General features: G+C 35.4%; 1 protein-coding gene across 1 annotated transcript; it reads left to right on the top strand.

Moving 5' to 3' along the window:
- Positions 1-6,759: 6,759 nt before the first annotated feature.
- Positions 6,760-24,352, top strand: LOC149793967 (uncharacterized). The gene is made up of 8 exons (XM_089967901.1): positions 6,760-7,053; positions 13,465-13,773; positions 15,355-15,441; positions 15,777-15,881; positions 16,820-16,847; positions 20,869-20,996; positions 22,275-22,368; positions 24,220-24,352. The coding sequence occupies exons 1-7, from the start codon at positions 6,873-6,875 to the stop codon at positions 22,346-22,348; spliced, it is 912 nt and encodes a 303-aa protein (XP_089824027.1). The 5' UTR covers positions 6,760-6,872; the 3' UTR covers positions 22,349-22,368; positions 24,220-24,352.

The following is a 24,352-nucleotide window of genomic DNA, read 5'->3' as shown; positions in this document are numbered from 1 at the left end:
AGCCTAGCAACAATTGGTTATGCCATTTTATCAATTAGGGCAAATTTAGCCACTGATTTTTCGCACCCTGATAAAAAAAATGATACCTAGTGTAAGAAACCTTTAAATAGGTGAGTATAATAATGCATTTTCTTCCAGCACTGCATTTCAAATAACTTAAGCAAGTAAATAAGATGCAAATAGATAAGTGAAGGGAGGTAAAAGAACGAAAAATAAACACAAAAAAAAATTTGTAGGGGGAGTGGTATCCTCAAACATGACAATTTAATGCAACAGAGCAAGGTGGAATTCTGTGTTCTCTTCTAGTCAATAGCGTGTATTTCACACTAATTTTGCTATTTCATTTACTTCCTTTGTTTGGGATCCATTGTCTAAAGAAGATTGTTTGCATGTTGTTTTTTAATAGTATATTCTAGGAGACTAGAACACGTGACATCGTAAATGCATTGTTTTCAGTGACATTGTTCAATAACTATCTCCTACAATAATATTTTACGTTTAGTCAGGATTTGGTTTCACTTACATTTCCTGGTGTTATTTGTTCGTTTTTGCAGCCAGTCCCTCCCTCCTTGGAGTATGTACATCTTCATAAAGCCCTTTCCATTCATTGAATCGTTAGTACGTCCGTTGGTTCATTTTTGTCTTCGTCTGTGTGATTGTCTTGAGCTAATTAACCCGATTGCAAAAATACTGTTTAGATATGATTGTTATTTATTATAGATGTGTGTATTCATAGATTAGCTAATACAACTTTCATTTCAATAAAGTAATTTTTACAATATTACAATTCATTTTAATATTATTTTGAACTTTGCAATAGAAGCGTACATGAGTTACTATAGATATTACCACTTTGATCTTATTATTGTTATTATTCTTATTATTATTATTATTATTATTATTATTATTATTATCATCATTATTATTGACAGTTTCATAATTGTATAATGAACATCCGCGGTTTCACACAGGTAATATCACTGTACATTTTCTGGTTAGAAGCCATAGAGCAATATACCAGTCTTCGTTAATATATGTAACATATACATTTCATATAAGTTAAAAAGCAGTTCAGTATTTGACCCAAAGTAAGTTCATTGACGCCTGACAGTCAAACTATACAAAAATATTTCTACGAGTCGATTGACACTCTTGGAGTTTTTCAATTATGGGACGTAACGATTTGTATACGAACTAATATATAGATTGCCTGAATCAATTCAAATCCCTGTTCTTTGAGAAGCAAATACGTTTATGTATTTAGTTTTTCTTATTTATCTTTGGCAAGTTAGAAGGGGGTGGAAGAGGTGAAGTCAGCGGACGCCCAACCAAATTAAGCGTGAAACAAGTAAAATCTCTTCACCATTACACTGTAAAAACTATGCCCTGGAAATGCTTTAAATAAATCAAAATGTGATGGCGTTGCAGCACACACACCCTCCCCCGCGGACAGGCCCTTTCTAGGATTCTATCCAACAAACTCCTCGCATACCTTCTTTCGCATCCCGAACCCCTTTCAACCCTCAAAAAATAAATGTACTTAGTATTTGAAGGTTTGTACTCTTTTCACGTTCCTTGTTATTGTTACCACCCAGTTATGTAATTTTTAAGTGTATCGAGAAGGTATAAAAATATATCTCGCTCTTCTTTCCCTATGTATAGAACTCAGAGAAAATTTACGAGCAGTGTTCATTGGAGTGGTTCTCTCTCTCTCTCTCTCTCTCTCTCTCTCTCTCTCTCTCACACACACACACACACACACACACAGATCTTTGATTACCGTTTCTAACATCAGTATACGGATCAGTCCGATGTGGAAGAAAGCTTTTAATTTTCATTTGAACATTCGAACCTATTACAAATATTTTAGTCTGACTGAAATGCTAATTATGATGCTATTAGTATTTGATAAATCATATAGGAGCTAGTCTTGTTTGCTGTTTCGTTTTATCTGGCGCAATATTCGATATAGTAGCAAGGAGGTCAAGTTATCTAACTAAATCTTATCCTCTATTTAACTTGACTGGTATATTTCAAAATCTAAAACTTCTTTCACAACCTTTACTACAGTTGTGTTTTGCTGCGTTCAACCGAAAATCAATCTGCTTTCTTTCCTTTCCTCCCGAAATATTTTGATCAACACTCCTTCCTCAGATTTGTATCTGTTATTGTTATGATTCCAATTCATGAGACTATGACTCAGAGACAGAATTGTTTAACATCTTTTCCTTACCAGCGGTAATAATGACTGCAGTATAATAGAACTGACTGCTCTGTGAGATTCATCAATACATTTTTACCGTTTGCAAATTGTGTGGAGCCAGATCTCGTTTCAAAATAATGGAGACCGTAACCAAGATATGCCTTTTTCTTGTGTTGTTTGGAATTGATTATACCAACGGTAATCAAGGTAGTAATGTTTAACAAAGAAACATTTAAATTCAGAGTAATTTCAGATCAAGGAGACACAATAGCTGCTGAGTTAAGTGTTCACCGTATGGAATGAATCATAACTGACAGAAGTATCATGATGTACAGATGAATAAGTTATTACTGTAAATAATATGCAGCATCATGAAGAGTCGAATTGGTTATTTATCTAAATAATGGGTTGTAATCGACTATTCAAGTACAGCTGTGTTTCTGTGTTATCTATCATTTCAAACCAGAAAATTATATATTTTATCGATAAAATGTATTACTTCAATGTACTAAGATAATGTCATATATGTATTTGAAAGCAATATGTCTCACTTGTAAGATGATACAAAATGATCACATTAAATAGTGTAGGAATTAGTTTTCAAAATTTACTGCACTGATAAAATAAAAACGTTTAGGGACGTATTCTAATTTTTATTAGAACTCTGAAACACACAAGAAAATATGTGTTCAGTTCGAATTGATCTATTCACTCAGAAAAAGCACAATTGTGTTGTTTTGTAAGATGCGCGAGCATGTGTGTGTGTGTGAAGAAAAAGATTATTAAACCAGGAATTTTGAGCAATTGCTGAACTGTTCTTACGTTGCTCGACCTACAAATTCACTTATGATATTTGATAGCTTTTAAATATTAATTTCAACGTTGTCATGAACTGTCCCAAAATTAATTCATGTTATTAACGCACACGGGTGAATAGCAGTAATACATGATTTTAAAATATGTCAAAAGATTTATGAAATATTGGTTCTTCAAGTGATGAATGCCTGGTTGAAATTAAACAACTATATATTATTACAGTCAGGATAAGCACGCATGCCCTTAAAAACGATATATGAAGAGAAGACAGATTTGTCGGACACACACACACACAGAGACACACACACACACACACACACACACACACACATATATATATATATATATATATATATATATATATATATATATATATATATATATATATATATATATATATATATATATATATATATATATATATATATATATATATATATATATATATATATATACATATATACATATATATATATATATAGAAAGAGACATAGATAAATAGAAAGAGAGATAGAGAAAATGCTTGCATTACTATCGATTTTATTGACATCATTTACAAAATAATAATAATAATAACAATAATAATAATAATAATGCCATATCATTTCATTCATTTATTTACACACACTAACAGATCAATCATTTAGATAGCCACACACACATCGTAAGATAAAATTAAATCTGAATTTTAATAATAATTTCTAGTCCAAAATTTAACAATATCATAAAATACCTATCAAACTTACGAAATAATGAATCTCTCATTAATTTAATGCAAACACTTCTTTCTTTGATATCACACTGATCTAAAAAAATCACTTGAATAAAAGTCTCGTACACGTACAATGTTGTCCTTTAATATATAATATATTAGTATCATATAGTATATACTAATAATAATAATAATAATAACAAAAATAATAATAATAATAATAATAATAATAATAATAATAATAATAATAATGAGGACTTTGTATAGCGCATAATCTTTAGAAGCTCTAAGCGCTTTACAACATTAGACAACACCTATAAAATAAAAATAAAAACATACATAATGGTATGATTACAAAAGCAAACACCATGAAATTAGAAAACATAAAATAAACATGCTGAAAATATTTAAGGTAGGAAACATTATTAGGCTTTAAACTTTTTCCTTGCAGTCGAAATAAGTTAGTTTTGAGAGCACTCTTGAATGGGATCACCGTGTCTTCTGTGTTGAAGTTCTGTGGGCAATTCATTCCACGTTGCTGGGCCCTGGTATTCAAAAGACCGCTGTCCACATGACTTTGTTTTCATAGTGGGAATAATGAGTCTACGATTGTCAGAAGAGGAGCGTAAGTATCTTGCTGGTGTGTACACATGGGTGAGGTCGGATAGGCATCTTGGACAGCGGTCCATCAGTGAAACGTAGCACAGAGAGCAAATTTTGCGTTTAATTGTGGATCTAATGGATAGCCATTACAGAGCAGCGGAGAGGTGTTATCTGATCGTAGTACTCTAAGTATGATCCGAGCAGCTGTGTTTTGAACTTTTTGAAGTTTCTGTACTAGATATTGAGATGAACCAGACATAATTGAATTACAATAGACCAGTCTTGAAAGTACTAATGAACTCACAAGTGTTTTAGTGACATAAACTGAAACATATTTGCGAATTGAGCTGACGCGTCTCAGCTCAAGATATGCAGCCTTGCATATGTTCATGATATTTTGGTGCAACGTCAGAGTAATGTCCAGAGTAACACCTAGGTTTCGTACTCATTGTGTGAATTAAATGTTGGTGTTGCTGATATTTATTGTTTGAGGTAAAGGATGTGAATAAGAATGTCTTTTGTGTAGTGATCAGAATGGCCTCAGTTTTGTCATCATTCATACGCAGCTTTTTTACATGTCATCCATGATTTCACATCAGAAATGCACCTCTCTACATTAGATGGTAGCATCAAGTTCAGTTGGGTGGCTAGATTTGTATATTTGGGTGTCATCAGCGTACAGTCGATGAGACACTGGATGATGGTCTATGACACTTGAGAGCGGCCGAGTGTACAGAATGAAGAGAACAGGACCAAGTACAGACCCCTGTGGAACACCACAACATCGATCAACTGGGCTGGAGTGTATTCCATTTGCAGACACATTGTGTCTCCTGTTGACCAAGTAGGACTTGAACCACAGTAAGGCTGCATAATGAATGTCAAATACATGCTAGAGACGGTGAAGTAATATATCATGGTCTATTGTATCTAATACTGCAGAATAATCAAGGAGAGTGAGAAATGTAATCTTTCCGCTATCCAAAGCAGAGAGAATGTCATTGACTACTTTTAGAAGAGTACTTTCAGTACTGTCGCAAGAGCGATATGCAGACTGTACATTGCTAAAACGACTGTTTGAATTCAGATGAGAAAAAAGCTGGGATAGAACAACCTTTTCTAAGATGTTTTATGTGAATGGGAGATTGGAAACTGGGCGGTAGTTCTTTAAATCGTTATGGTCTTGTTTTGGTTTCTTCTGCAGAGGAATTACAATGGCAGTTTTGAAAAAATGATGGGAATTCCCCTGATGAGACAAATGTTTTAATAACATCAGTTAGTGAAGGCAATATTGGATCTAAGCACTCAAGCAGCAGTGATGTTGGAATTGGATAAAGTTCACATGACTTTAGTGCACTCTTCATCAGGATTGTACGTACGAAATCCATAGAGACAGGTTCAAATGCTGCTAATGGTTACCGCTCAAATTCTGTAGGGTGACGACGAGTCAATTGAAATTGTGGTGTCAAGCTTATCTCTAATGGTTTGTACTTTGTCACGGAAGAAATTCTTGACATTAGCTTGTTAGTAATCTCGAAGAGCTCTTTGCAGCTTGAACTTTCCATGATCTTAGCAGTGTAGTGGGCTGATTTCGCTGCATGGACTATATCTGTGACAATCTTCTTAGCGGCTTCATAGATTTGCTTGTGAATTGTGAGAATGGTCGAAAGCGAAAGCCTGTCAGCTTTACAGCGGTCTCTTCTAACAGTGCGAAGCTGGTCGCTAACACTGCTATACCATGGGGAACACTTTTGTTATATAGTCTTGTCATATATTATATAATATAGTGTTCTTATATAATAAAAAGGAGTGTTTAAATTAAAGTCCCATCAAATTTGTACAGGTTCACCATCATATCAACTTTTCAAATGCAATACAGATACAAAAGCAAACTCACGCTATAATTGCAATACGTTTCTGGATTCACGTTTTCATTTCATCGCATTCTGAATAGTAGTAAAAGTGGTAGTAGTAGTCGAGGAAATATGTTGGGCTGTAGGAATTGCAATGCTAGGTATTCCCGACTTCCAAGCTACTTTTTTGTAATCATGATCTTTATTCACAGACGTTTCTGGGAAATCTTTAAAAACGTGTCATAGACGTATATGTAATTTTGAACACCAGATTTTAAATTTAATGTGATAGGCAAACCATAGCTGATTTCAGTTTACTTTTTAGAAAATTGAAAACAGATAGTTAGCATATCAGATTAAGGTCATCAATTTCAAAAAGAAATGTTTAATAATTTTCTATAACAAATGTATGAAGTACGATTCCCACTCGACTGTGGTCATTCGTACACGTGATTATAATTGTTTACTATAGCATCGAAAATTTAGATATCCAGCAATCAATCGAATGATAATATATTTTAAACATATTCAATCACTATTATTTATATATCTACCTTTTACACCGGAGATATATACTCAAGAAGATAATGCAACGGTGCGCATCGAAAAAACCTCAACAGATGGAAACAAGACGTTGGAAATCAACTTCTCTGGTTACACCAGCAATCTACATTACACTAATGTGATGACGTACGATCCATGGACTACATCTATTTCCAGAAAGTATCATGGTCGAATACAAATGATAAACTCGAGTCTAAATACTTTCAGTTTTCTGCTACTAAATGTCACTTTTATTGATAGTGGAAATTTTACAGTCTGCGAAAATTTCCAAGAGAAAGGAAAAACAAGTATTCTTGTTACACGTATGTATTCTTTTCACCTTCTGTTAATAATAAGAGCAGTAAGATTTTCAAGGTTCATATATGCCATTATACATGGTGCATGTACAATTCCATAACAGACGGACAGACGGACGGATAAATACAGTCAAGCATCTATTAATTGGCAATCTGCCTTCATAAATATTACTTTACAACTCATCATAACTAATCACGATGACTCATCAATCTTGTGTATCATTCGTGTAAGAAACAATTGACTCCTCAAGAATGACAAAGTTGGGGGTCACCAATCTAGCTTTGTCGCTATGGAAATAACAACCTCTTGACCGAATTTTAGAAATTGATTCAACTGTAGTTCGCCCTACATGAGACATCGTACAAAGTTGTTTTTATTTCTCATATCAAGGTTTTAAAATACATTCCAGAAAAGTTTTGACTGACTGATATAAGTTTTTGAAAACGAAAGAAAAATTCATGCATCCTTGAACTTTAATACGTTTTCAAAACGTAAAACTGTAAAATCAAAAAAAAAAGAAAAGTGTGATTAAAAAATAACATGTAAATTTTCGTAAGCAAGATATGCAAATAGCTCAGGTTTTATGCATTTTCTAAATCCGAATGAGTGCTTTTGTGTCAAAACATGACACCATGAATACATGTTCAGTAGATGGCGTTGATAATATCCCAGATTTCATTTTGAAAAGAAGTTTTAAAAACAAATTTGACAATTTTTTGTGCTAAAGCATGCCAGTTTGAAAACCATGTTCATTATAGATTATTTTACTGGATGCAATAAAAGTACATGTTTATCTAAATATCTTCGTTAAGAACGTTACCAATTCAATTAAGTCACTTCCTTCTGAATATAATATGTTATCTCATTAGTATTATGGTCCCAAGTCAATTATGTTCCTTCTACTAATGTCGTAAAACATGTTGTATACTGGTCGAATAGCTTACGTCTACAATAAGCGAAACCTAACATTGATTTTATGTACAACAGAGGGCTGGTGGTGAAGGTTTGAAACAATAAGACAGCATGTTATGCCATTCTAAAGGCAGTAAAGAAAATAGTGAGTGCTTTACTAACGATTTTTATTCGGAACACAATTATTTGTCATCTATGGTCCCTATCTTTATTTCCTAGTGATGAATTTTTCATTGTTTCCAAATCTTAAAAATCATAGGTTAATCTCAAGTATCTTTAATATTAACTCTTTTATGAAAGTCTGGAATTTTAGAACCGTACCATGCAATCGGTCACCGACTTTGCTTCCTGATTAACATCGATGCCTCATTACTCACTGTTGTCGTCGAAATACATATAGACAACCGTACCATAATGCTCATATTCAAAACAATAAACCATTTATTCATTCTAAATTAATAGCAACAATGCCTAAATAGACCTCTTGTATCACCACCTATATTGATAGTGAGAAAAAAATGCTCACAAAATAGACTGGTTATTAATTCTTGGTCCTGAACTGGAATTTATCACTGTGATCTGAGTCCATTTACAGCTAGGTTAGCAAGATATAGCAGATGTAATTGCCCAGCATATGATAATATAAATTTAAAGCTGGAATGACTGTCTCCAGCAAGTTTAAACGCCAGCGGAAGTTCCGTTCCATTTACAACAGAAACGGCTGGAGCCATAAAGATCAACATCCCAGAGGAAGATGGTATACAGCTGGAACGAAATGATACAGTATGGTTAGCTAACCATTATATAATGATAGCTAGCATGGTTAAACACCCAGTTGATATTGATATCCATATCCAGTTGTATCAACTTAATCTAAGAGGGATAACAGCCCTGTCTATGCAAGTTTAAAACTGGAACTACTAGGTCCGATACGGTTAACTTCTCGGAGGACGATGATATGCATGTCCACCTGGGACATGATCTAGAAAGGCTAGATATATATAAGTATAAAGATGGCTTGACTTCGCTTGCGAAGATTAGGAAGGGGTATCTCCATGTCTATTGCACACGCGCTGGTGGATGACGAGCCCAATGTGTGACAGGCACGCCCGTCCACAGAGGCTGCAGGGAAATATATGGCTTGTGGTGGGTGCTGCCGATCGTTCCCGGTTTATTCTTCGCCATCGTTTTTCCTCCAAGATGGCCCGTCTGTTTTCTTCAAAAGTGGCAGCGGCCTGGTGAACTGTACGTCGACAGCTTCTACGGTCAGCAGCTTGTCATGCCCGTTGATGGTGATCGTAGCCACAGGAGGTGAGGGTCTTTTTTAAGGAGTCTTTATATCTCTTTCGAGGTGTCCCTCTATCGCGGTGGATAGTTGACAGCTCATCATATAGTGCAGTCTGGAAACGTGCAATGCCCAGCGAAGCTTTATCTTCATGAGCGTGGCCTCAATTCTGTTGATCCCTGCTTGTTTGAGGACTTCAGTGTTGGTGACAAAGTCAACCCAGTGGATGTTGAGGATGGTGCGGAGGCAGCGCTGATGGAAGCGAACAAGGAGTCGGAGGTGGTGGCTGTAGGTGACCCTTGATTCGGCGCCATATAGGATGGTGGTCAGTATGACAGCTCTGTAGACACTGCCGGTGTGCCAGACTCGTTTATAGAGTCAACCGGAGGCGCTGTTTGCCTTGGCCAGTCTGTTGTCTATTTCTTTGTTAATCTTGGCATCAGACGATATCACACAGCCCATGTAGGTGAACTGGTGGACTAGGTTCAGTTTTGTTTCGTCAATGAAGATACTTAGTAGTCCGTACCCTTCCTTGCGAGCAGAATGGTGAAGTACGACAGTTTTCTTTAGGCTGACCTCAATACCAAGGATCTGATAAGCCTCTGCAAAGCATGATGTTCCGCGCTGTAATGCAGCTTACGTGTGGGCAGCAAGGGAGGCGTCGTCTGCAAAGAGAAGTTCTCTAATCAGTTTTTCCAAGTTCTTGGTGTGGGAATGAAATCGCCTTAAGTTGAAGAGGTTGCCATCAGTACGAAATCGGATATAGATGCCTTCTTCGTCATCAAGGTCTCATGTTGCTTTTTGGAGCATCATACTGAAGAAGGTTGAGAATAGTGTGGGGGCCAGAACGCAGCCCTGTTTCACGCCATTTGTATTGGGGAAGGTCTGTGACACGTCGGTATTGTTTCTGACCTGACCAAGCTGGTCTTCATAAAGATGGATGACCATGGTAAGAAATTTAGGAGGACAGCCAAGCTTTTCAAGGATTTTCCACAGTCCAGTTCTGCTCACCGTCTCAAATGCCTTCGCCAGGTCCACCAATGTCATGTACAGTCCTTTGTTTTGTTCTGGGCATTTTTCCAGGATCTGTCTCAGGACGAACACAATGTCAGTTGTGCACCTATGGGCTCTGAAGCGACATTGACCCTCTGGAGCATGTTCTTCTGCAATGGCGGACACAGGTCTGTTTAACAAAACTCTAGCAAGGAATTTGCCTACAATGGAGAGCAGAGTTTTCCCACCGTTGTTTGAGCAGTCAGACATTTACCCTTTGTTTTTGTACAAGGTGATGATGACTGCATCTCGAAAGTCTTGCGTAACGTAACCCTCGCTCCCAGCAGGAAATGAAGATCTCATATTGTTAGGTGTGCAATTCTAGGCCTCCTCTCTTCCATATCTCTATTGAGATACCATCTTTTCTTGCAGCCTTTCCTGTCCTCAGATGTTTTATGACTTTTATAGTGTCTTGCAGTGTGGGTGCCTCATCAAGTTCCATCTTAGGTGGATGTTGTAGGACGAAATCAATAGCGCCCTCCTGGACTATACGGCAAGTGCTCACGAGGGTGTGGAAGTGATCTGAACAGCGGCTCAGGATAGATTTACTGTCAGTGAGAAGATCTTGGCCAGCTGCACTCCGTAGAGGGCTCTGTATATGGAAGGAAGGATCATAAACGTCTTTCAGCGCATCATAGAACCCCTTGTAGTCACCAGTGTCAACGTACAGCTGGGTTCTTTCTGCAAGCTCTGTCCAGCATACATTTTGTATGTCTCGGAGACTATACTGGATTGAGCTGCAGATAGGGCCGAATGCGGGTTTCTTCTGTGGACAGGATGGTTGTACCAGATGGGCTTGGTACGCTGATTTCTTTTCGGCAAGCAGTTCTTGGATTTATTGGTTGTTTTGATCAAACCAGTCTTTGTTTTTCTTAGTGGTGAATACAAGGATTTCTTCTGAGTTTTGCAGAATGGCAGCCTCGATGAGATTCCACATCTCTTCTAGAGGTAGATCTTGCGGAAATTAAGTTGTTCAAGTCTAGACTACAGCCTCTCCAGAAAATCTGCCTTGACCTCTTCAGACAACAGGTCTTCGATCTGGAGCTTCCTTTCGAGTTACCTATTTGTTGTCTGGGCCTGGGCTTGAAGTGGAAGTCAAGCTTGCATCGGACAAGATGATGGTCTGTGTGGCACTCTCCACTGGGCATTCATCCAGTACGAAGGACATCTTTTAAGTCCTTCTGGCTTGTTATGGTGTAATCGATTATATACCAGTGTTTTGATCTAGGATGCATCCAGGTAGTTTTCAGGTTGTCTTTCTGCTGACATACGGTATTTGTGATGGTGAGCTGTAATTCTGCGTAAAATTCAAGAAGCAGGTGCTCATTGTCATTTCAGTCACCCATGCTTCCCAAGGACGGCTTTCCAGGCTTCTGAGTCTCCGCCCACTCTGGCATTCAAACTCCGAGGATGATTATTTTGTCGGTCTCTAGGACGTTGTTGCATAGTCTGCGTAGGTCAGCGTAGAATTGATCCTTTTCAGAAGGATCTGCCTGGAGTGTTGGAGCATATACACTGAAGAGTGTGGCGTATTGTTGGTTCCCTAACGGGAGACGCATAGACATGATGCAGTCTGTGTGACCCGTGGGAAAGTTTGTTAACTTTGTGACGATTGAGTCTTTGATCATGAATCCGACTACAGCAAGTCGTTTTATTTTAATTTTCGGTTCTTCTGACCAGTACAGGGTGTACCCAACTCCGAGTTCTATCAAGCTTCCCTCCTCTGAAAGTCGGACTTCGCTAAGTGTAGCAATGACAACAGCAAGGACAGAGAGTTCGTGTGCGACTAAGGCAGAGCGTCGTTCTATTATGTTTATGTCGGTTGAGTCTAGCATTGTTCTGATGTTCTCACAAGCCAGTTTTAGTCTTTTCCACAATGTGAATCGGGTGGGGTATGCCTTGTTGTTTGTTGTTGTAAAGATTCGATTACGTTGCAAGATGCCCTTTGGCTAGGGAACGCCGGCTGGTGGGGTGAAGAGACGAGTTTTGGTTAGGCCACCTTTTCTAGGCCCATCATGCAGTGCTGTCCCTAGAAAAGGCTGCTTGGTCACTTACACTGCTGCCGGGTGATGATGTCGTCTCCGGATCAACACCAGACGACCAAAGGCGTGAGTCACCGGCATGCAGGATTGGGACTGCGGATCCCAGTAACATATTTCACCTACCGTTTTCGCCTCTTTCCCATCGGTGCAATTCTTGATAGAGTCGAACGTAAACAGTAGACAGTTCCTTCATGAATATGCGATGAACATTTCAAGTGGAGTGCAGTCTGCGCAAACTTGCCTCACCCTTCAAACCTTGGGCTCATCTGCCATAGTCCGGCAAGCAAGGACGGTGACAGCGAGGTCAGCTGGCCGTACGTTTTATATTAGAATTTCCCTTTCCTAGGCAGGTGGCCAACCTTGCCTGAAGAATATGCCTTCCCTGCTATTTCGAACCATAGTTTGTCGGCCAAAGCCGCATTCCACTAATACATATGGTGCGCCCTGGTCACAAACACTTGGACGTTGAAAGTAGAGACTTCCGCCCTAGTAAGTGACTTCCCTATAGAAGTTCATACGACTAGTAATGCAGTTTTAACATCACCCCCTCAACGTCGTTTGTACCGGGGTAGGCCGGGAATGATTCCTTCCTGGAGGCAGAAGTGAGAGATATGGGAGATGGATGAAGACCAGTGCGTCCATCCTCTCATATGGTGCAGCTACCAGACAACACAGGTACTACCTCTATCTAGTGCCCACTATACCCCTAGATACCCAACAGGTAATGATATATATTTTCCCTCTTTTCCAGGACGTACATTAATCGACTGAATCCAGTAACGTTAACTGTCCAACGAATGTTTAGTAACGCTATATAGCTTAGACGACTAAAGTCAGCTACATTATTAGCTCAAAATCAGTAGAGGTTAATGCGGGACACGAAAGCACAATCATTTGATCCCAATTCCTGCAGTTCCTCCTGTAGATAAGGCTGCCACTCTATAATCAAAATATATGATGGTTATATCTGGTCTGCACGTGAAAACCAAAACAAAACGTCCACCGTAATTAGGACATATATGGAACTGGTATTTTAATAGTCTTCACACTTTTTATGAATACAAGGATTGAAGATTAGTAATGTTTCCCTTATTATGATTCCAGTTTATTTCACTCTTTTCCAGGACGTACATTAATTAGACAAGAGAATGAAACGATGATCCTCTCGTTCTTGTATAATAATGCATATACATCTTCAATTAAAATTTACGGGCCTATCGTTAACAGTATTTTAACAATCTACGATGTGGCACAGAAGAACTGTAACTATGATGGAAAACCCCATGCAGCACGGGATCGCATTGAAAATTGTGCATTAAATAAATGGAACTTCTGCCTCAACATTCGAGAAATAACGTTTCAAGAGAAGGGCGAATATACCGCCTGGAATGACCAAGGGATCCTTTTGGATTCTATATTTGTTGACGTTCGAGGTAAATATTTATGCAATGCGAATTCATTGAAATTACGTGCACTCTACATTAAAAATTTTGATTATTACTGATTTTGCAAAATGAAACTTAGAAAGGAATAATGTTGGTAAAAACACGCTACAAGGTGAATGTCTTAGCATGCCTACATGAATATTACATTTTAAAAGTTCTCTCGCTGGAAAGAAATTGTAGCTTATTCCTGTTTTTATGGCAGCAAGAGAACCAAGCTTCAACTAAATGGTACGGCATTCCATCCCACGTCAACCATGGGGGACGCTAGCAAAGATTCAAAACCAATGTATTCCTTAAGGATACTGGGACGTTAATAAGGGCATGCCTCAAACTTGTGATCTGCTTAATATACAATTAGGGCGATTAATCATTAAAAGTCTTCAAATACATGATTAAACAACAAAAAAATGTTTGCTTGATTTTAATCATTATTTGCGTTTTATTTATTTTTTCATTTTCTGATCTGTATATGAATATTAACCAAATTTTACCGCTTGGAAAAGTGAATCAGAAATATCTTTAAATTTACTGTTTCCTTTTGCGGCAGTTTCATCATAAGTAAAATCAGCAAATCCCGAAGAAATTGCCTCAAATCAGTGACAATCTTGTCAGAAATGGGAGTGATTATATTTAAAATGTTGTTTGCATTATTAAAGGTCATTTAATGGTCGTGTCATTGACGATAATTTTACCTCCCTCTGCTCTGATGTACGACGTCTTATTGCAATTTAATGTCCCTTTCCTTTTGTCTGTGAGAAAGTGTTATCACTTTGCCTTCTTGTCCGTTTTGTTGCTTGCCCGTCTAGAACTCATCCCTAATTGAAAGAGTTTACAAATAACTTGAACTTTGGCGGAATAGTGACCATTGTTGGTCAGAGGATGGTCTATGTGTTTTCATCCGGTAATTTCAATACCAATTGGGCAAACTTATGCCTGAAGAAAGAAAAAACAGTTACCTCTTTATCTCCAGTGATGGGGGTATATAGTAATATTCATATTCGCTAGATACTTATTCTGTCTTACGTGATTTGGTAAAATATTACGTTCATCCTTTGATGATACACATATCGACAAATCATGTTTCTCCCGCAATCTTCGTTATAATGTAACTGACCATTTGTTGTGATGCGTTTAATAATCCTATCTCGCTACTTCCACAAGTTACACCGTGTTTGATTGTCAATATTATGGTCATTGCCTAAAGATCCTCATCTCAAAAAAAAACATAGCTGCCACAATGCTTTGTTTTTTTTTTGTGGTTTTTTTTTGTATTGCTGATTTTTTGGTCTTGTATTTCAGTGCAGTGCACGACACGATCTAACCTACATATTTTTTCATAGCGTTTGTCCTGCAGCTGTTATGGATTGCTGTGAAATTTGGTGTATTTAATGGCCATAGACTAAGGATGCGAAGATTTATGAATATTTGTGCATTCATATAACGTTTATGACCTCTCTTGATTGGATGAAATGTATGACATAATTTTGTGAACGCTTTACAGACCATTCTAACAAAGATGCATGACATTTCACTGAAAAAGTAATAAAATAACAGCCTTTTGTTTAACAGATGACAACACATCAAGTCCGGAAATTACAAATCGGGATTTCAACTCTTCATGTATTCCTGATTCCCCTGGATCTAATGAAGAAAATGGTAAGAACTCAGACAATGCAAAATGAAGGAAGCGATTGATATTTTCTAGCTATGCACATACAATAAGTAAATTATATTCCGTTTATTCTACATTTTATAAAAACTAAAACGTACCTCTTAATTATTTGTTTTTTCTTTTATCTTCACAAATCATAAAGTATCGCCACATCACCTAAACAAGGTCTGTAAATATATTATATTATTAGGAATTATTTGAACTGCACCTATTGTTTATCTTCTATCTATCGATCAAGCTATATCTATCCGTAGGGAGGTCATCCTACATATTATCACTCAATCTGTTTTAGTGTCCAATCACATTTATTTACTTTCAGGGATGACATTATGGTATTTGGGCTCTTCGGTAATGATTGTATTTGTTGCTGCTTTCCTGGCTTTCCTGGCTGGTATCCTCGTGCGGAAGATTCCACAAAGAAAAGGTAGTATCAAACAACGGCCTTCAAATGTGTTTGCACCTTAAGAGGAAAAATATTTAAATATCCTTTAGTGTATTTTGTGGATGAACATCACACAAGTTTGATAGCTGGGACTCAAATCTTACATCTGAACCCTACATCCGGGCTATTTTAAGAGCCAATATCGGCAAGCTGGAATCAATTTATGGTTGATGCATTCACTGCTGTGGGGAAGTCAATATGGCATATGGTCTATTTAGTAGTGGTCCTGCGTGTCCTCACTTCCCTGGGTGTCATTTCCGTGAGGAAGCTTCTAGATATAAAAGGAAGTAAAAAAAATATTGGCTACGTGTCCCATTCAACTGTTTGTACTTTAAGAGAAAACGACCCAGGACATATTCACATCAATTTCTCTAATGTATTTTCGTGGATGACACCACATTCTTTCGACAGCAGGGACATTGATCTGAAACTTCAATTCTACGAGTTAATATAGGCAATATGGAATCAAATTATGACTGAATAATTTGAGCACCTGGTGTCATTAAGACACGTCAACATAAAATTGATAATTACTTATAGATAAGTAATTTTTCTCATTGATTTATCAGACCTTACGCTGATTTGCTGCTCCTTAAATGAGAAGACCCCAAGTATATATGTTCACTCCAAACATGTCCAGGTTGATTAAAAACTCGATTTTTATAATCTGTATAATTACACGATCACTAACGTACACTTTAACAACTCTTCAGGTGAGAAAATGATACACAGTCTTCTATAAAATTATTTTCGCTTATTCGTAATTACTTAATGTATTCGTGAATATATTCAAGACAATTACTCACGTACAAACTAGAAATCCGGTACTCATCAATGCATTCGTCAATACATTGCAGACGAATACTGAGTGACATGGTGACAGGCCGAAAGTAATCTTTGTCTTCGTCTATATATTGCAGGAACAGAGACGAAACAAGAAATCATTTGGTAAGATTAGTTAAGAATATATCGGATTATATTAGGATATGTACTAAACTGCCTGTTCTTCGAAAGATAAGTATGAAAAGGGTTTAAGCCTGAGTATGTTAGAAGGCTTCGTTAGGAACAAGAATAAATTTCATTAACTTATTAAAGAAACAAATAACCACGATATATATTATTGAAACAGAGATCGAAACTCCAAAAAAGTCACGAATATAGAATCATAAATGATTAGACATTCGAATATTTTCGTATCTGAAAAGGATTATAAGAATGAATTTTATTAGTTCAAACAAATTGTATGATGATAGAAACATGAATGAACTCAAAAAGCAAACTTCAGAATTCAACGTCAGCAAAGCATAATAACTTGTTATGTTTACGGCCTGCACATTTCGTATAACAAAGTATTTTGTAAAGCAGATGTATAACAATCACTTTTGTACCTTGATATGATTTCTGATTTAAAAAGCAAACGGAAAATTAAGCTTTCCTATTCTCATGGAAATAAATAACTCTAATTGGTTCCTTTTCTTTTCATATAGTATGCAATGAGTTGATTAATTAATCATTACAACTTGTAGATGGTTTATTATTATAAATAAAACTGAATCATGACATTATAATGCAGGATTTATATACAATTTTCTGAACAATGTTTGCTTCACAAAAGCTCTGAATAATGTGCACCATCTACCTGCAGTTTACTTTCTCACTAGCAAAAACACATAACAAATGCACAATGGTCACCTTAGGAAGAGCAAAATACATTAATATTAATAATACTTTGCTTTCAGTTATAAATATAAAACGAGGATTAGTGCTGCTGGGTTGAGACTAAAGACTGGGTGCTTTGCTCATCCAGTCAAATCTTGTATTCATGTGTTTCATGGGATTGTACCAGGCAGAATATATCTAGCTACATGACGTCTTTTGTTCTTGATGTTTACCTATAGTGATGATGTTGAACCAAACCCATAACGTGGAAATACAGGAGGTCGAGCATTTGCGAATAGTAATAAGTTTTGTTTCAGAACAAAATACACATACTATTTAGAAGTTATTATGTCTCAGAAATCAATAGAGAGAATGTTGTTACTGTATTTTAGTGCGATTAAACAAGGTTAGGAACAGGATCCACGATAAATACATGACATATACTCCCGTGTACCTATATATTCAATATATTACTAATCACAGAATTGAGGGACTGTAATGTCACAGACGGATGTTTTCAGACGGTGACAGTTATAGACATTACATATGTTGATATTGTGCATGTTATTCTATATATGAAAGACGTCAAAAAATAAATTTAAAAAAAAACAATTGAAACAATTTAGCCATCTCATGTAACAACTGCATCGTGCCAACACGAGATTTAAGATGAAAACTCTTGAATTAGAGGAAACGTTTGCTGCCTTTCACGTAACATTGGACACAAATATCAGAAACCACATGAAGACAGAACAGAGGGCTACGAAGATCATACACGAACAATACAATCTGTGCTGAGCTACAAGAAGCAATCAAACATACATGGGAGGAAACGAAAAGGAAATTTCGCATGTATATTAAAGATATATCATACAAAAATTTCAATGGAAAGGATCCGGTTAAATTCAATATTCTGGAAGAAGCCAGCAAGGACAAAACAAAAATCCTAGGAAACGCAAAGTAAAAAAAAAAACAAGTAAAGGAGACAGAAGAAACAGAACCAACTGAGAATGATGAACAAGTCACTTCTAACCAGTCTGTCATTCAGAATGGAAATATCTGACATGGTACTTATCAGGAGTAGTGAAAGAGTTGGATGGAAACACTAACTGAATGCATAAGTATGATTTATAATTGTATTACATAGTACAATTTCCTTCGATGTCACGAGACATGGACACAGAATTTTGATCAGTTTTGTATTTTGGAGTATAAAACATTTGCATCTGTAAGATCTAGGCCACCTAATGATATGAATTCTGTGGAAATAACATATATGTTATTACGCGCATTGAAGTTTAATTCAAGCTTTGCCTAGTAAATTTAGTAATATATTGTGACTAAATCTTAACAGTGTAAATATCAGTATACCTTTCCATGTCATATTAGGTTTAAGATGATATATGCCTGCAGACTCGGAAGAAGAGATATTGTCTCTACATAATAACATCATGGCCAGTTCTTGCCCTTTGGATCCTGGTGTTCATTTCTCGTTATGTTGTTTTTGTGATTATGCAATACCGGAAAATGCCTACATACACTATGATAAACCTTTCCTATTCAGCTACTTCAGAATATTACTTATGTCTCTAACAAGCTACCTCCAAGTACGTTAAACGTGAATAAAATGGAATCCAAACAACGTGGATATCTTCTTATGACATTAGTATTTCACTGGTCCTTGAATAGTCAATGAAAGGTATAGAATGCAAACAAAATTGGATATTTAACATTTTGTAATAACTTGGCTTCTTGATTTTACTATTTTCTAGCAGACATTCAATTGGATGAGGCAATCAAAGAATGTAGAGTTCAAAATCAATGCATATGCAATTACATTTTACAATATAGCAGAATTCCAAGAGTTATTCAGCGAAGAAATTGTGTAGGAAGATTGTAAGTTGAACATAACTAAATTTCCACGGTCACTTGAGTTTGAAAGCCAGTTTTCTTCCTGATTTAATTATATGAAATTTGATACAGCAGTAGATCCTTTAGTACAAATTATTAACGCAGCAGAAGGGCGAAAATGTATGAAACGATTTGTACAGGATTCCCGTTTATTAGGTGCCTTGAGACTACAAAACACACGTGGTTTGAAACGGAATGTAAAAATGCGGAAAGAGTGGCAGTGAAGGAACTAAGAAAATTTAGGAATAACAGCTCTAAATACAACCTGCAAACGTTTCACATTAAAAGACTTTGCAAGAGTTTACCTGCGGAAAATAGAGTTCAATATGAAAAGATTTGAAATTTACTAAGATTAAGATGACGTCATGGCCAACAACAGATTCTAAATCTGGCATAATTGAATGCATCACACTCGTTGAATAATACAACATGTATGATCTTTATATAAATATTACTGAAGAAGACGTTGGAAACGCAATCGATGATGTGAAATCCGGCAAAGAAACAGGAGCTAGTGAGCAGGGTGTGAAGTTGCGAAATTGTAAAGCCTACGAAAAATACACTCTATCATTCTTGTTATACAATATGTGTGAACCTATTTTTATTACCTTTCGCAGATGATGTTGTGTTACCGGGCACAACAGTTGAAATGCAACTTTATTTGATAAATTTAAATTTTATGTTAGTTTCTAGTGTATGTCGACTATTATGGGTTTATTCCTCATAAAGTGCAGTTCGGAACAAATGTCATTAATGTATTAGCATAAGAAGCATATAAGTCAATTTGTCGTTTGAAAAGTAAATTGTAAAATTTGAAATGCGTCTATAAATATTTGTGTTACAATTATTTTATGCTAATATGTCACAGTTTGGAGTCATAATGTTAGGACATTTTTACTCGTGTGTCTTTGGTAAACAAATAAAACTTTATACTATTACTATGTTCATCTTTGTAAAACAAATCTCATATTTATTTCGTTTTTGTAATAGGTACGATATTATAAAATATGTCACGTGACCACAGTTACTGAAATAAAGTCGACTTCTTCCTAATATCTACCTCGTTGCATCAAACATTAGTATCAAACTTAAAAGTTATAATTAATGACTTATTTTTGATAAAATGGGGATCATTCGAACTTGCGAACTTAACCAGACGTCACCAGCTTTTTAATATGTGATTTTATATTAATAAGTCCTTTAATAAATCAAAAATACCAATCTTATTTAAAAGTTTTGTACTGCTTATAATATTTTCAGATTTTAATTTTGTTTGATCAACAAATAGAGCCGTATCCTTCAATCAAAATTGCGTAAGAGAAATATGATAAAAACATTGATATATGTTGAAGCTGAAAATTTATTCAGAATGCTTTCCACTTCCATTTATCGATATCAGCCCTCATCCAGACCTGACGATGGGCCCCATGACTAATAGAGCTGAACAACGCAGTGATGCTGATGAGAAGAAATATGAGGAATTGCATAGAAACATGTTTGAATTGACGGCATATTCAGACCCTATATGTAATTTTATTTCACCATCTTTAATTTTATATATATATATATATATATATATATATATATATATATATATATATATATATATATATATATATATATATATATATATATATATATATAATGCATCCCAATACTTTCTAAATTCACTGATAGAGTACATTTTGAATATACTCCTAATTACTCTGTAAAAGGTACCTACAGCGTATTTGTTTCCCACGCATCTTAACAAACTACAGTCTAATTTTGAAGGCATAATTTATTCACGTCTGCTTTCTGAATGGCTTCCTAAAGCTTGCGCACTAGCGCTTGATGATTAGTATTTATCTTTCTAACCTCTTCCAAATAAGCAACCTTGTATTATTATCAATGCTATATTGAATTCTTAAGTCCTTTCTGCGAACTAATTTCAGATATTATGTTATTAGTTGAATCATCATTATTGTTTTAACTTCGGATTTCTATTATTATTAGTAGTATTAGTAGTAGTAGTAGTAGTAGTAGTAGTAGTAGTATCATTATCATTATTATTATTATTACATTTTCCTGTTCATCTTTGCTTTCATTTATTAACATTATTATTCTTGTTATTAATGATAATAATATTAATTGTAGTAGTAGCAGTATTATTATTATAATTATTATTGTTATTATTATTATTATTATTATTATTATTATTATTATTATTATTATTATTTACATGCATCGTCACAGAAATCACAAAAAACCACAATCCCGGGTAAATCTCTTTAGATCAATAGTTAAATAGATAAACAAAAAGATAAGTGGTTGGCTTTTAAACGGATTAATGACCTGTTTCATAAATGAAATTATGGTGCATTTATTGATTTGGAAAAATTTGTATCAATATGATGCAAAGTAAAAGTAAATGACTTAACGTTTATTCTAAATTTCTACAATGAAATGTTGATGATGGTAACTGATTGTATTATATGCATAATTTATAACATGCTCATGCATGTAAGACGATAACATTCTTCGAGGATTCAGAGACCACTCTTGTATGTTCTTCAATCTATTTTTGGGATCATGGTACAATGTAACCGCGGATCTTTTGTATCTCATAACGGCATTAAGGAAATAAAATGTAATATCATCATACACATGATTTACCAGAATTGTATTCTGAATAAAGCAGTGATTAACGTAGAGTTATTAAAAAGCCACACATTTGTGCACGCAAACAAAATCGTCTTATTTGTATGTACTGGGAAATATATTGACTCGTTGTTGTTACTTTACTTGCGCAACGTTTCTTTTCAGCGCATCCTGTAGCAAAGTCTATGAAAAGCTTCATCCCTACGACAATCAAAGAAACAATATCTACAATTCTTTAAGACCAATGTACAACTTTGAGGTATGCAATATACCTAAAATAACACTTTATCAGTAAAAGTACGTGTTATTTTCCACTATCAAACATAGCCAGTATTATTCATAAGATCTGTCCACAAAAAAAAAGAATTGTGGTGACCTATTTTGCCATTTCTCCATTCTCGCCATTATGATTTCATATAGTTAATTGTGGCAAACATGTACAATCTGATGGTACAGATAAGCTAAATACGCAAGAACAGACGATACATTGAATTCATTATACAACTCTTTCTAGTCTATCATTAGTAATAGTTTATCACCTCGAATGAAGATCTGCAAAATCTATATGATTATATTAGTAGCCCTGTCTTTAAATTTTGTTTCTTTTTTTTCTAATTTTCATACCTGCGAGGACACATAGGTATTTGAAATGTGATTAACTGGTATACGAATTGGAAACTTTGCAAAGAACATGATTATATAATACGGCCATCCGCGAAGGACGTACTGAAGTAGGTATTAAGTATAAAGCTAAAGCAGTATTCAAATTCTTAAACTAATCTCATAGGTCTTTAAGATAAGCACATGATCCGTGAATTAGACATTGTCCCATACGATGTTCCTACGTATAAAGAAATCTCGGTCTATAATTAACTGGAATGGACTATTGAAACCATATACTACAACCTAATGTTATCAAAAACAAGAGGAAATGTGCATCAGAAAATCATACAGACTCTATGTGTATTTACCTATATTCAGTAACTCGTTGCGCACTCAGAAATTATATTTACTGCTAATATGCATTCATAAATGCTACCCATTTTAATAGAGAAAAGAATAAACAGCACTGTTTTGAGAAACAATATTCTTGAACTACACACAATCCAAGGTCTCAACGCTATTCACAAGTAATGGAGATTTAATTTAAAATAAAATGCGATACAGATATAAAAGAAAGTTAAATCAACAATGTTGATATATTTATATGCTGCATACCCATTTAATCCATGATTTAGATGATTTGATACGGATGTTTGATCCATATTTTCCATATTGCACATCCAGACTCAAACTATGTCATGGCAGACGCTCTGAAATAAATTTATATATCCACGTCGGTATAGTTGAAATAGTTCCAGAACAAAATATATGTGTATAAATAAATGCAAAATCTCAACAGTGTACTCTACCGAGTCAAGGAAAAGAACTCGTTTTATACAGAGTATACGTTTCTATCTAAAAGTCTTAGTGTATCCCCATGCCATGTGAAATCATTTCTTTCCACCTTACCGGAAGAAAACATTATACCGCTATGTGTATACATCGCATATTTATTTTCTCCTTCTTACCGGTTTTGTTCGATACGAACTTATAATAATAAGAAATAAATTATAGCCCTTGTCTCCAGATTTTCTTAGCCGGATTACACATTTTCCATAAATGTGCGTTTGTCCATATTACGCACGAAGACATACAAATGCTCAATGTATAGCCCTCCTTGAGGAGTCATTCGTCATAAATGCTTCATGTGTTAACTGATGACTTGCAATTTTAAATGCTTATAAACTTATTTGAACAAAAACACTTTATTTGTAACAGTTCTGACAGGTACGTGCACAAACCTAGCACGATGTGATGCATTTATCAACCTCCCATTCTGAAGATGTCTCATCAAAAATGAATTAACCGTTTTTCTGGTCATCTTAAAAACATCTTCAAAATACATTCCCTTCAAATCTTATGATAATAGTAGACATTTACTTGCTTAATTACTAGTTTGTTAAATAACATGATGTAAAAGATTCGTTTTAATATAAAAGCTTTCCATCAATTCCTATTTTATGCAACTATAACACTTTGTTTCAATCATATCTTCTGATATTTCCAGAACTAAAAAGAAGAAAGCGTGGTAGGAATCGATGTGAAACTGTCTTCGGATTTTCAAAGCAAAAGAAAGATTATCAGTGTTTTCCAGTCCAACATAGATGTTCTATGGGAACCTACATCAAGTTGACTTTTTC

The sequence above is a fragment of the Sinohyriopsis cumingii genome, chromosome 8, assembly GCF_028554795.1.
Source record: "Sinohyriopsis cumingii isolate HCF-2022 chromosome 8, ASM2855479v2, whole genome shotgun sequence".
NCBI lineage: Eukaryota > Metazoa > Mollusca > Bivalvia > Unionida > Unionidae > Sinohyriopsis > Sinohyriopsis cumingii.
Note: the sequence above shows the minus strand (reverse complement) of the source record. Positions and strands in the feature narration are given on the sequence as shown.

Coding starts and splice junctions, on each gene's coding strand:
- LOC149793967 (XM_089967901.1), top strand. CDS start 6,873: ATGACGTACGATCCATGGACTACATCTATTTCCAGAAAGTATCATGGT. Junction 15,882..16,819: donor GAAGATTCCACAAAGAAAAG/GTAGTATCAAAC, acceptor TATATATTGCAG/GAACAGAGACGAAACAAGAA. Junction 20,997..22,274: donor GGCATATTCAGACCCTATAT/GTAATTTTATTT, acceptor GTTTCTTTTCAG/CGCATCCTGTAGCAAAGTCT.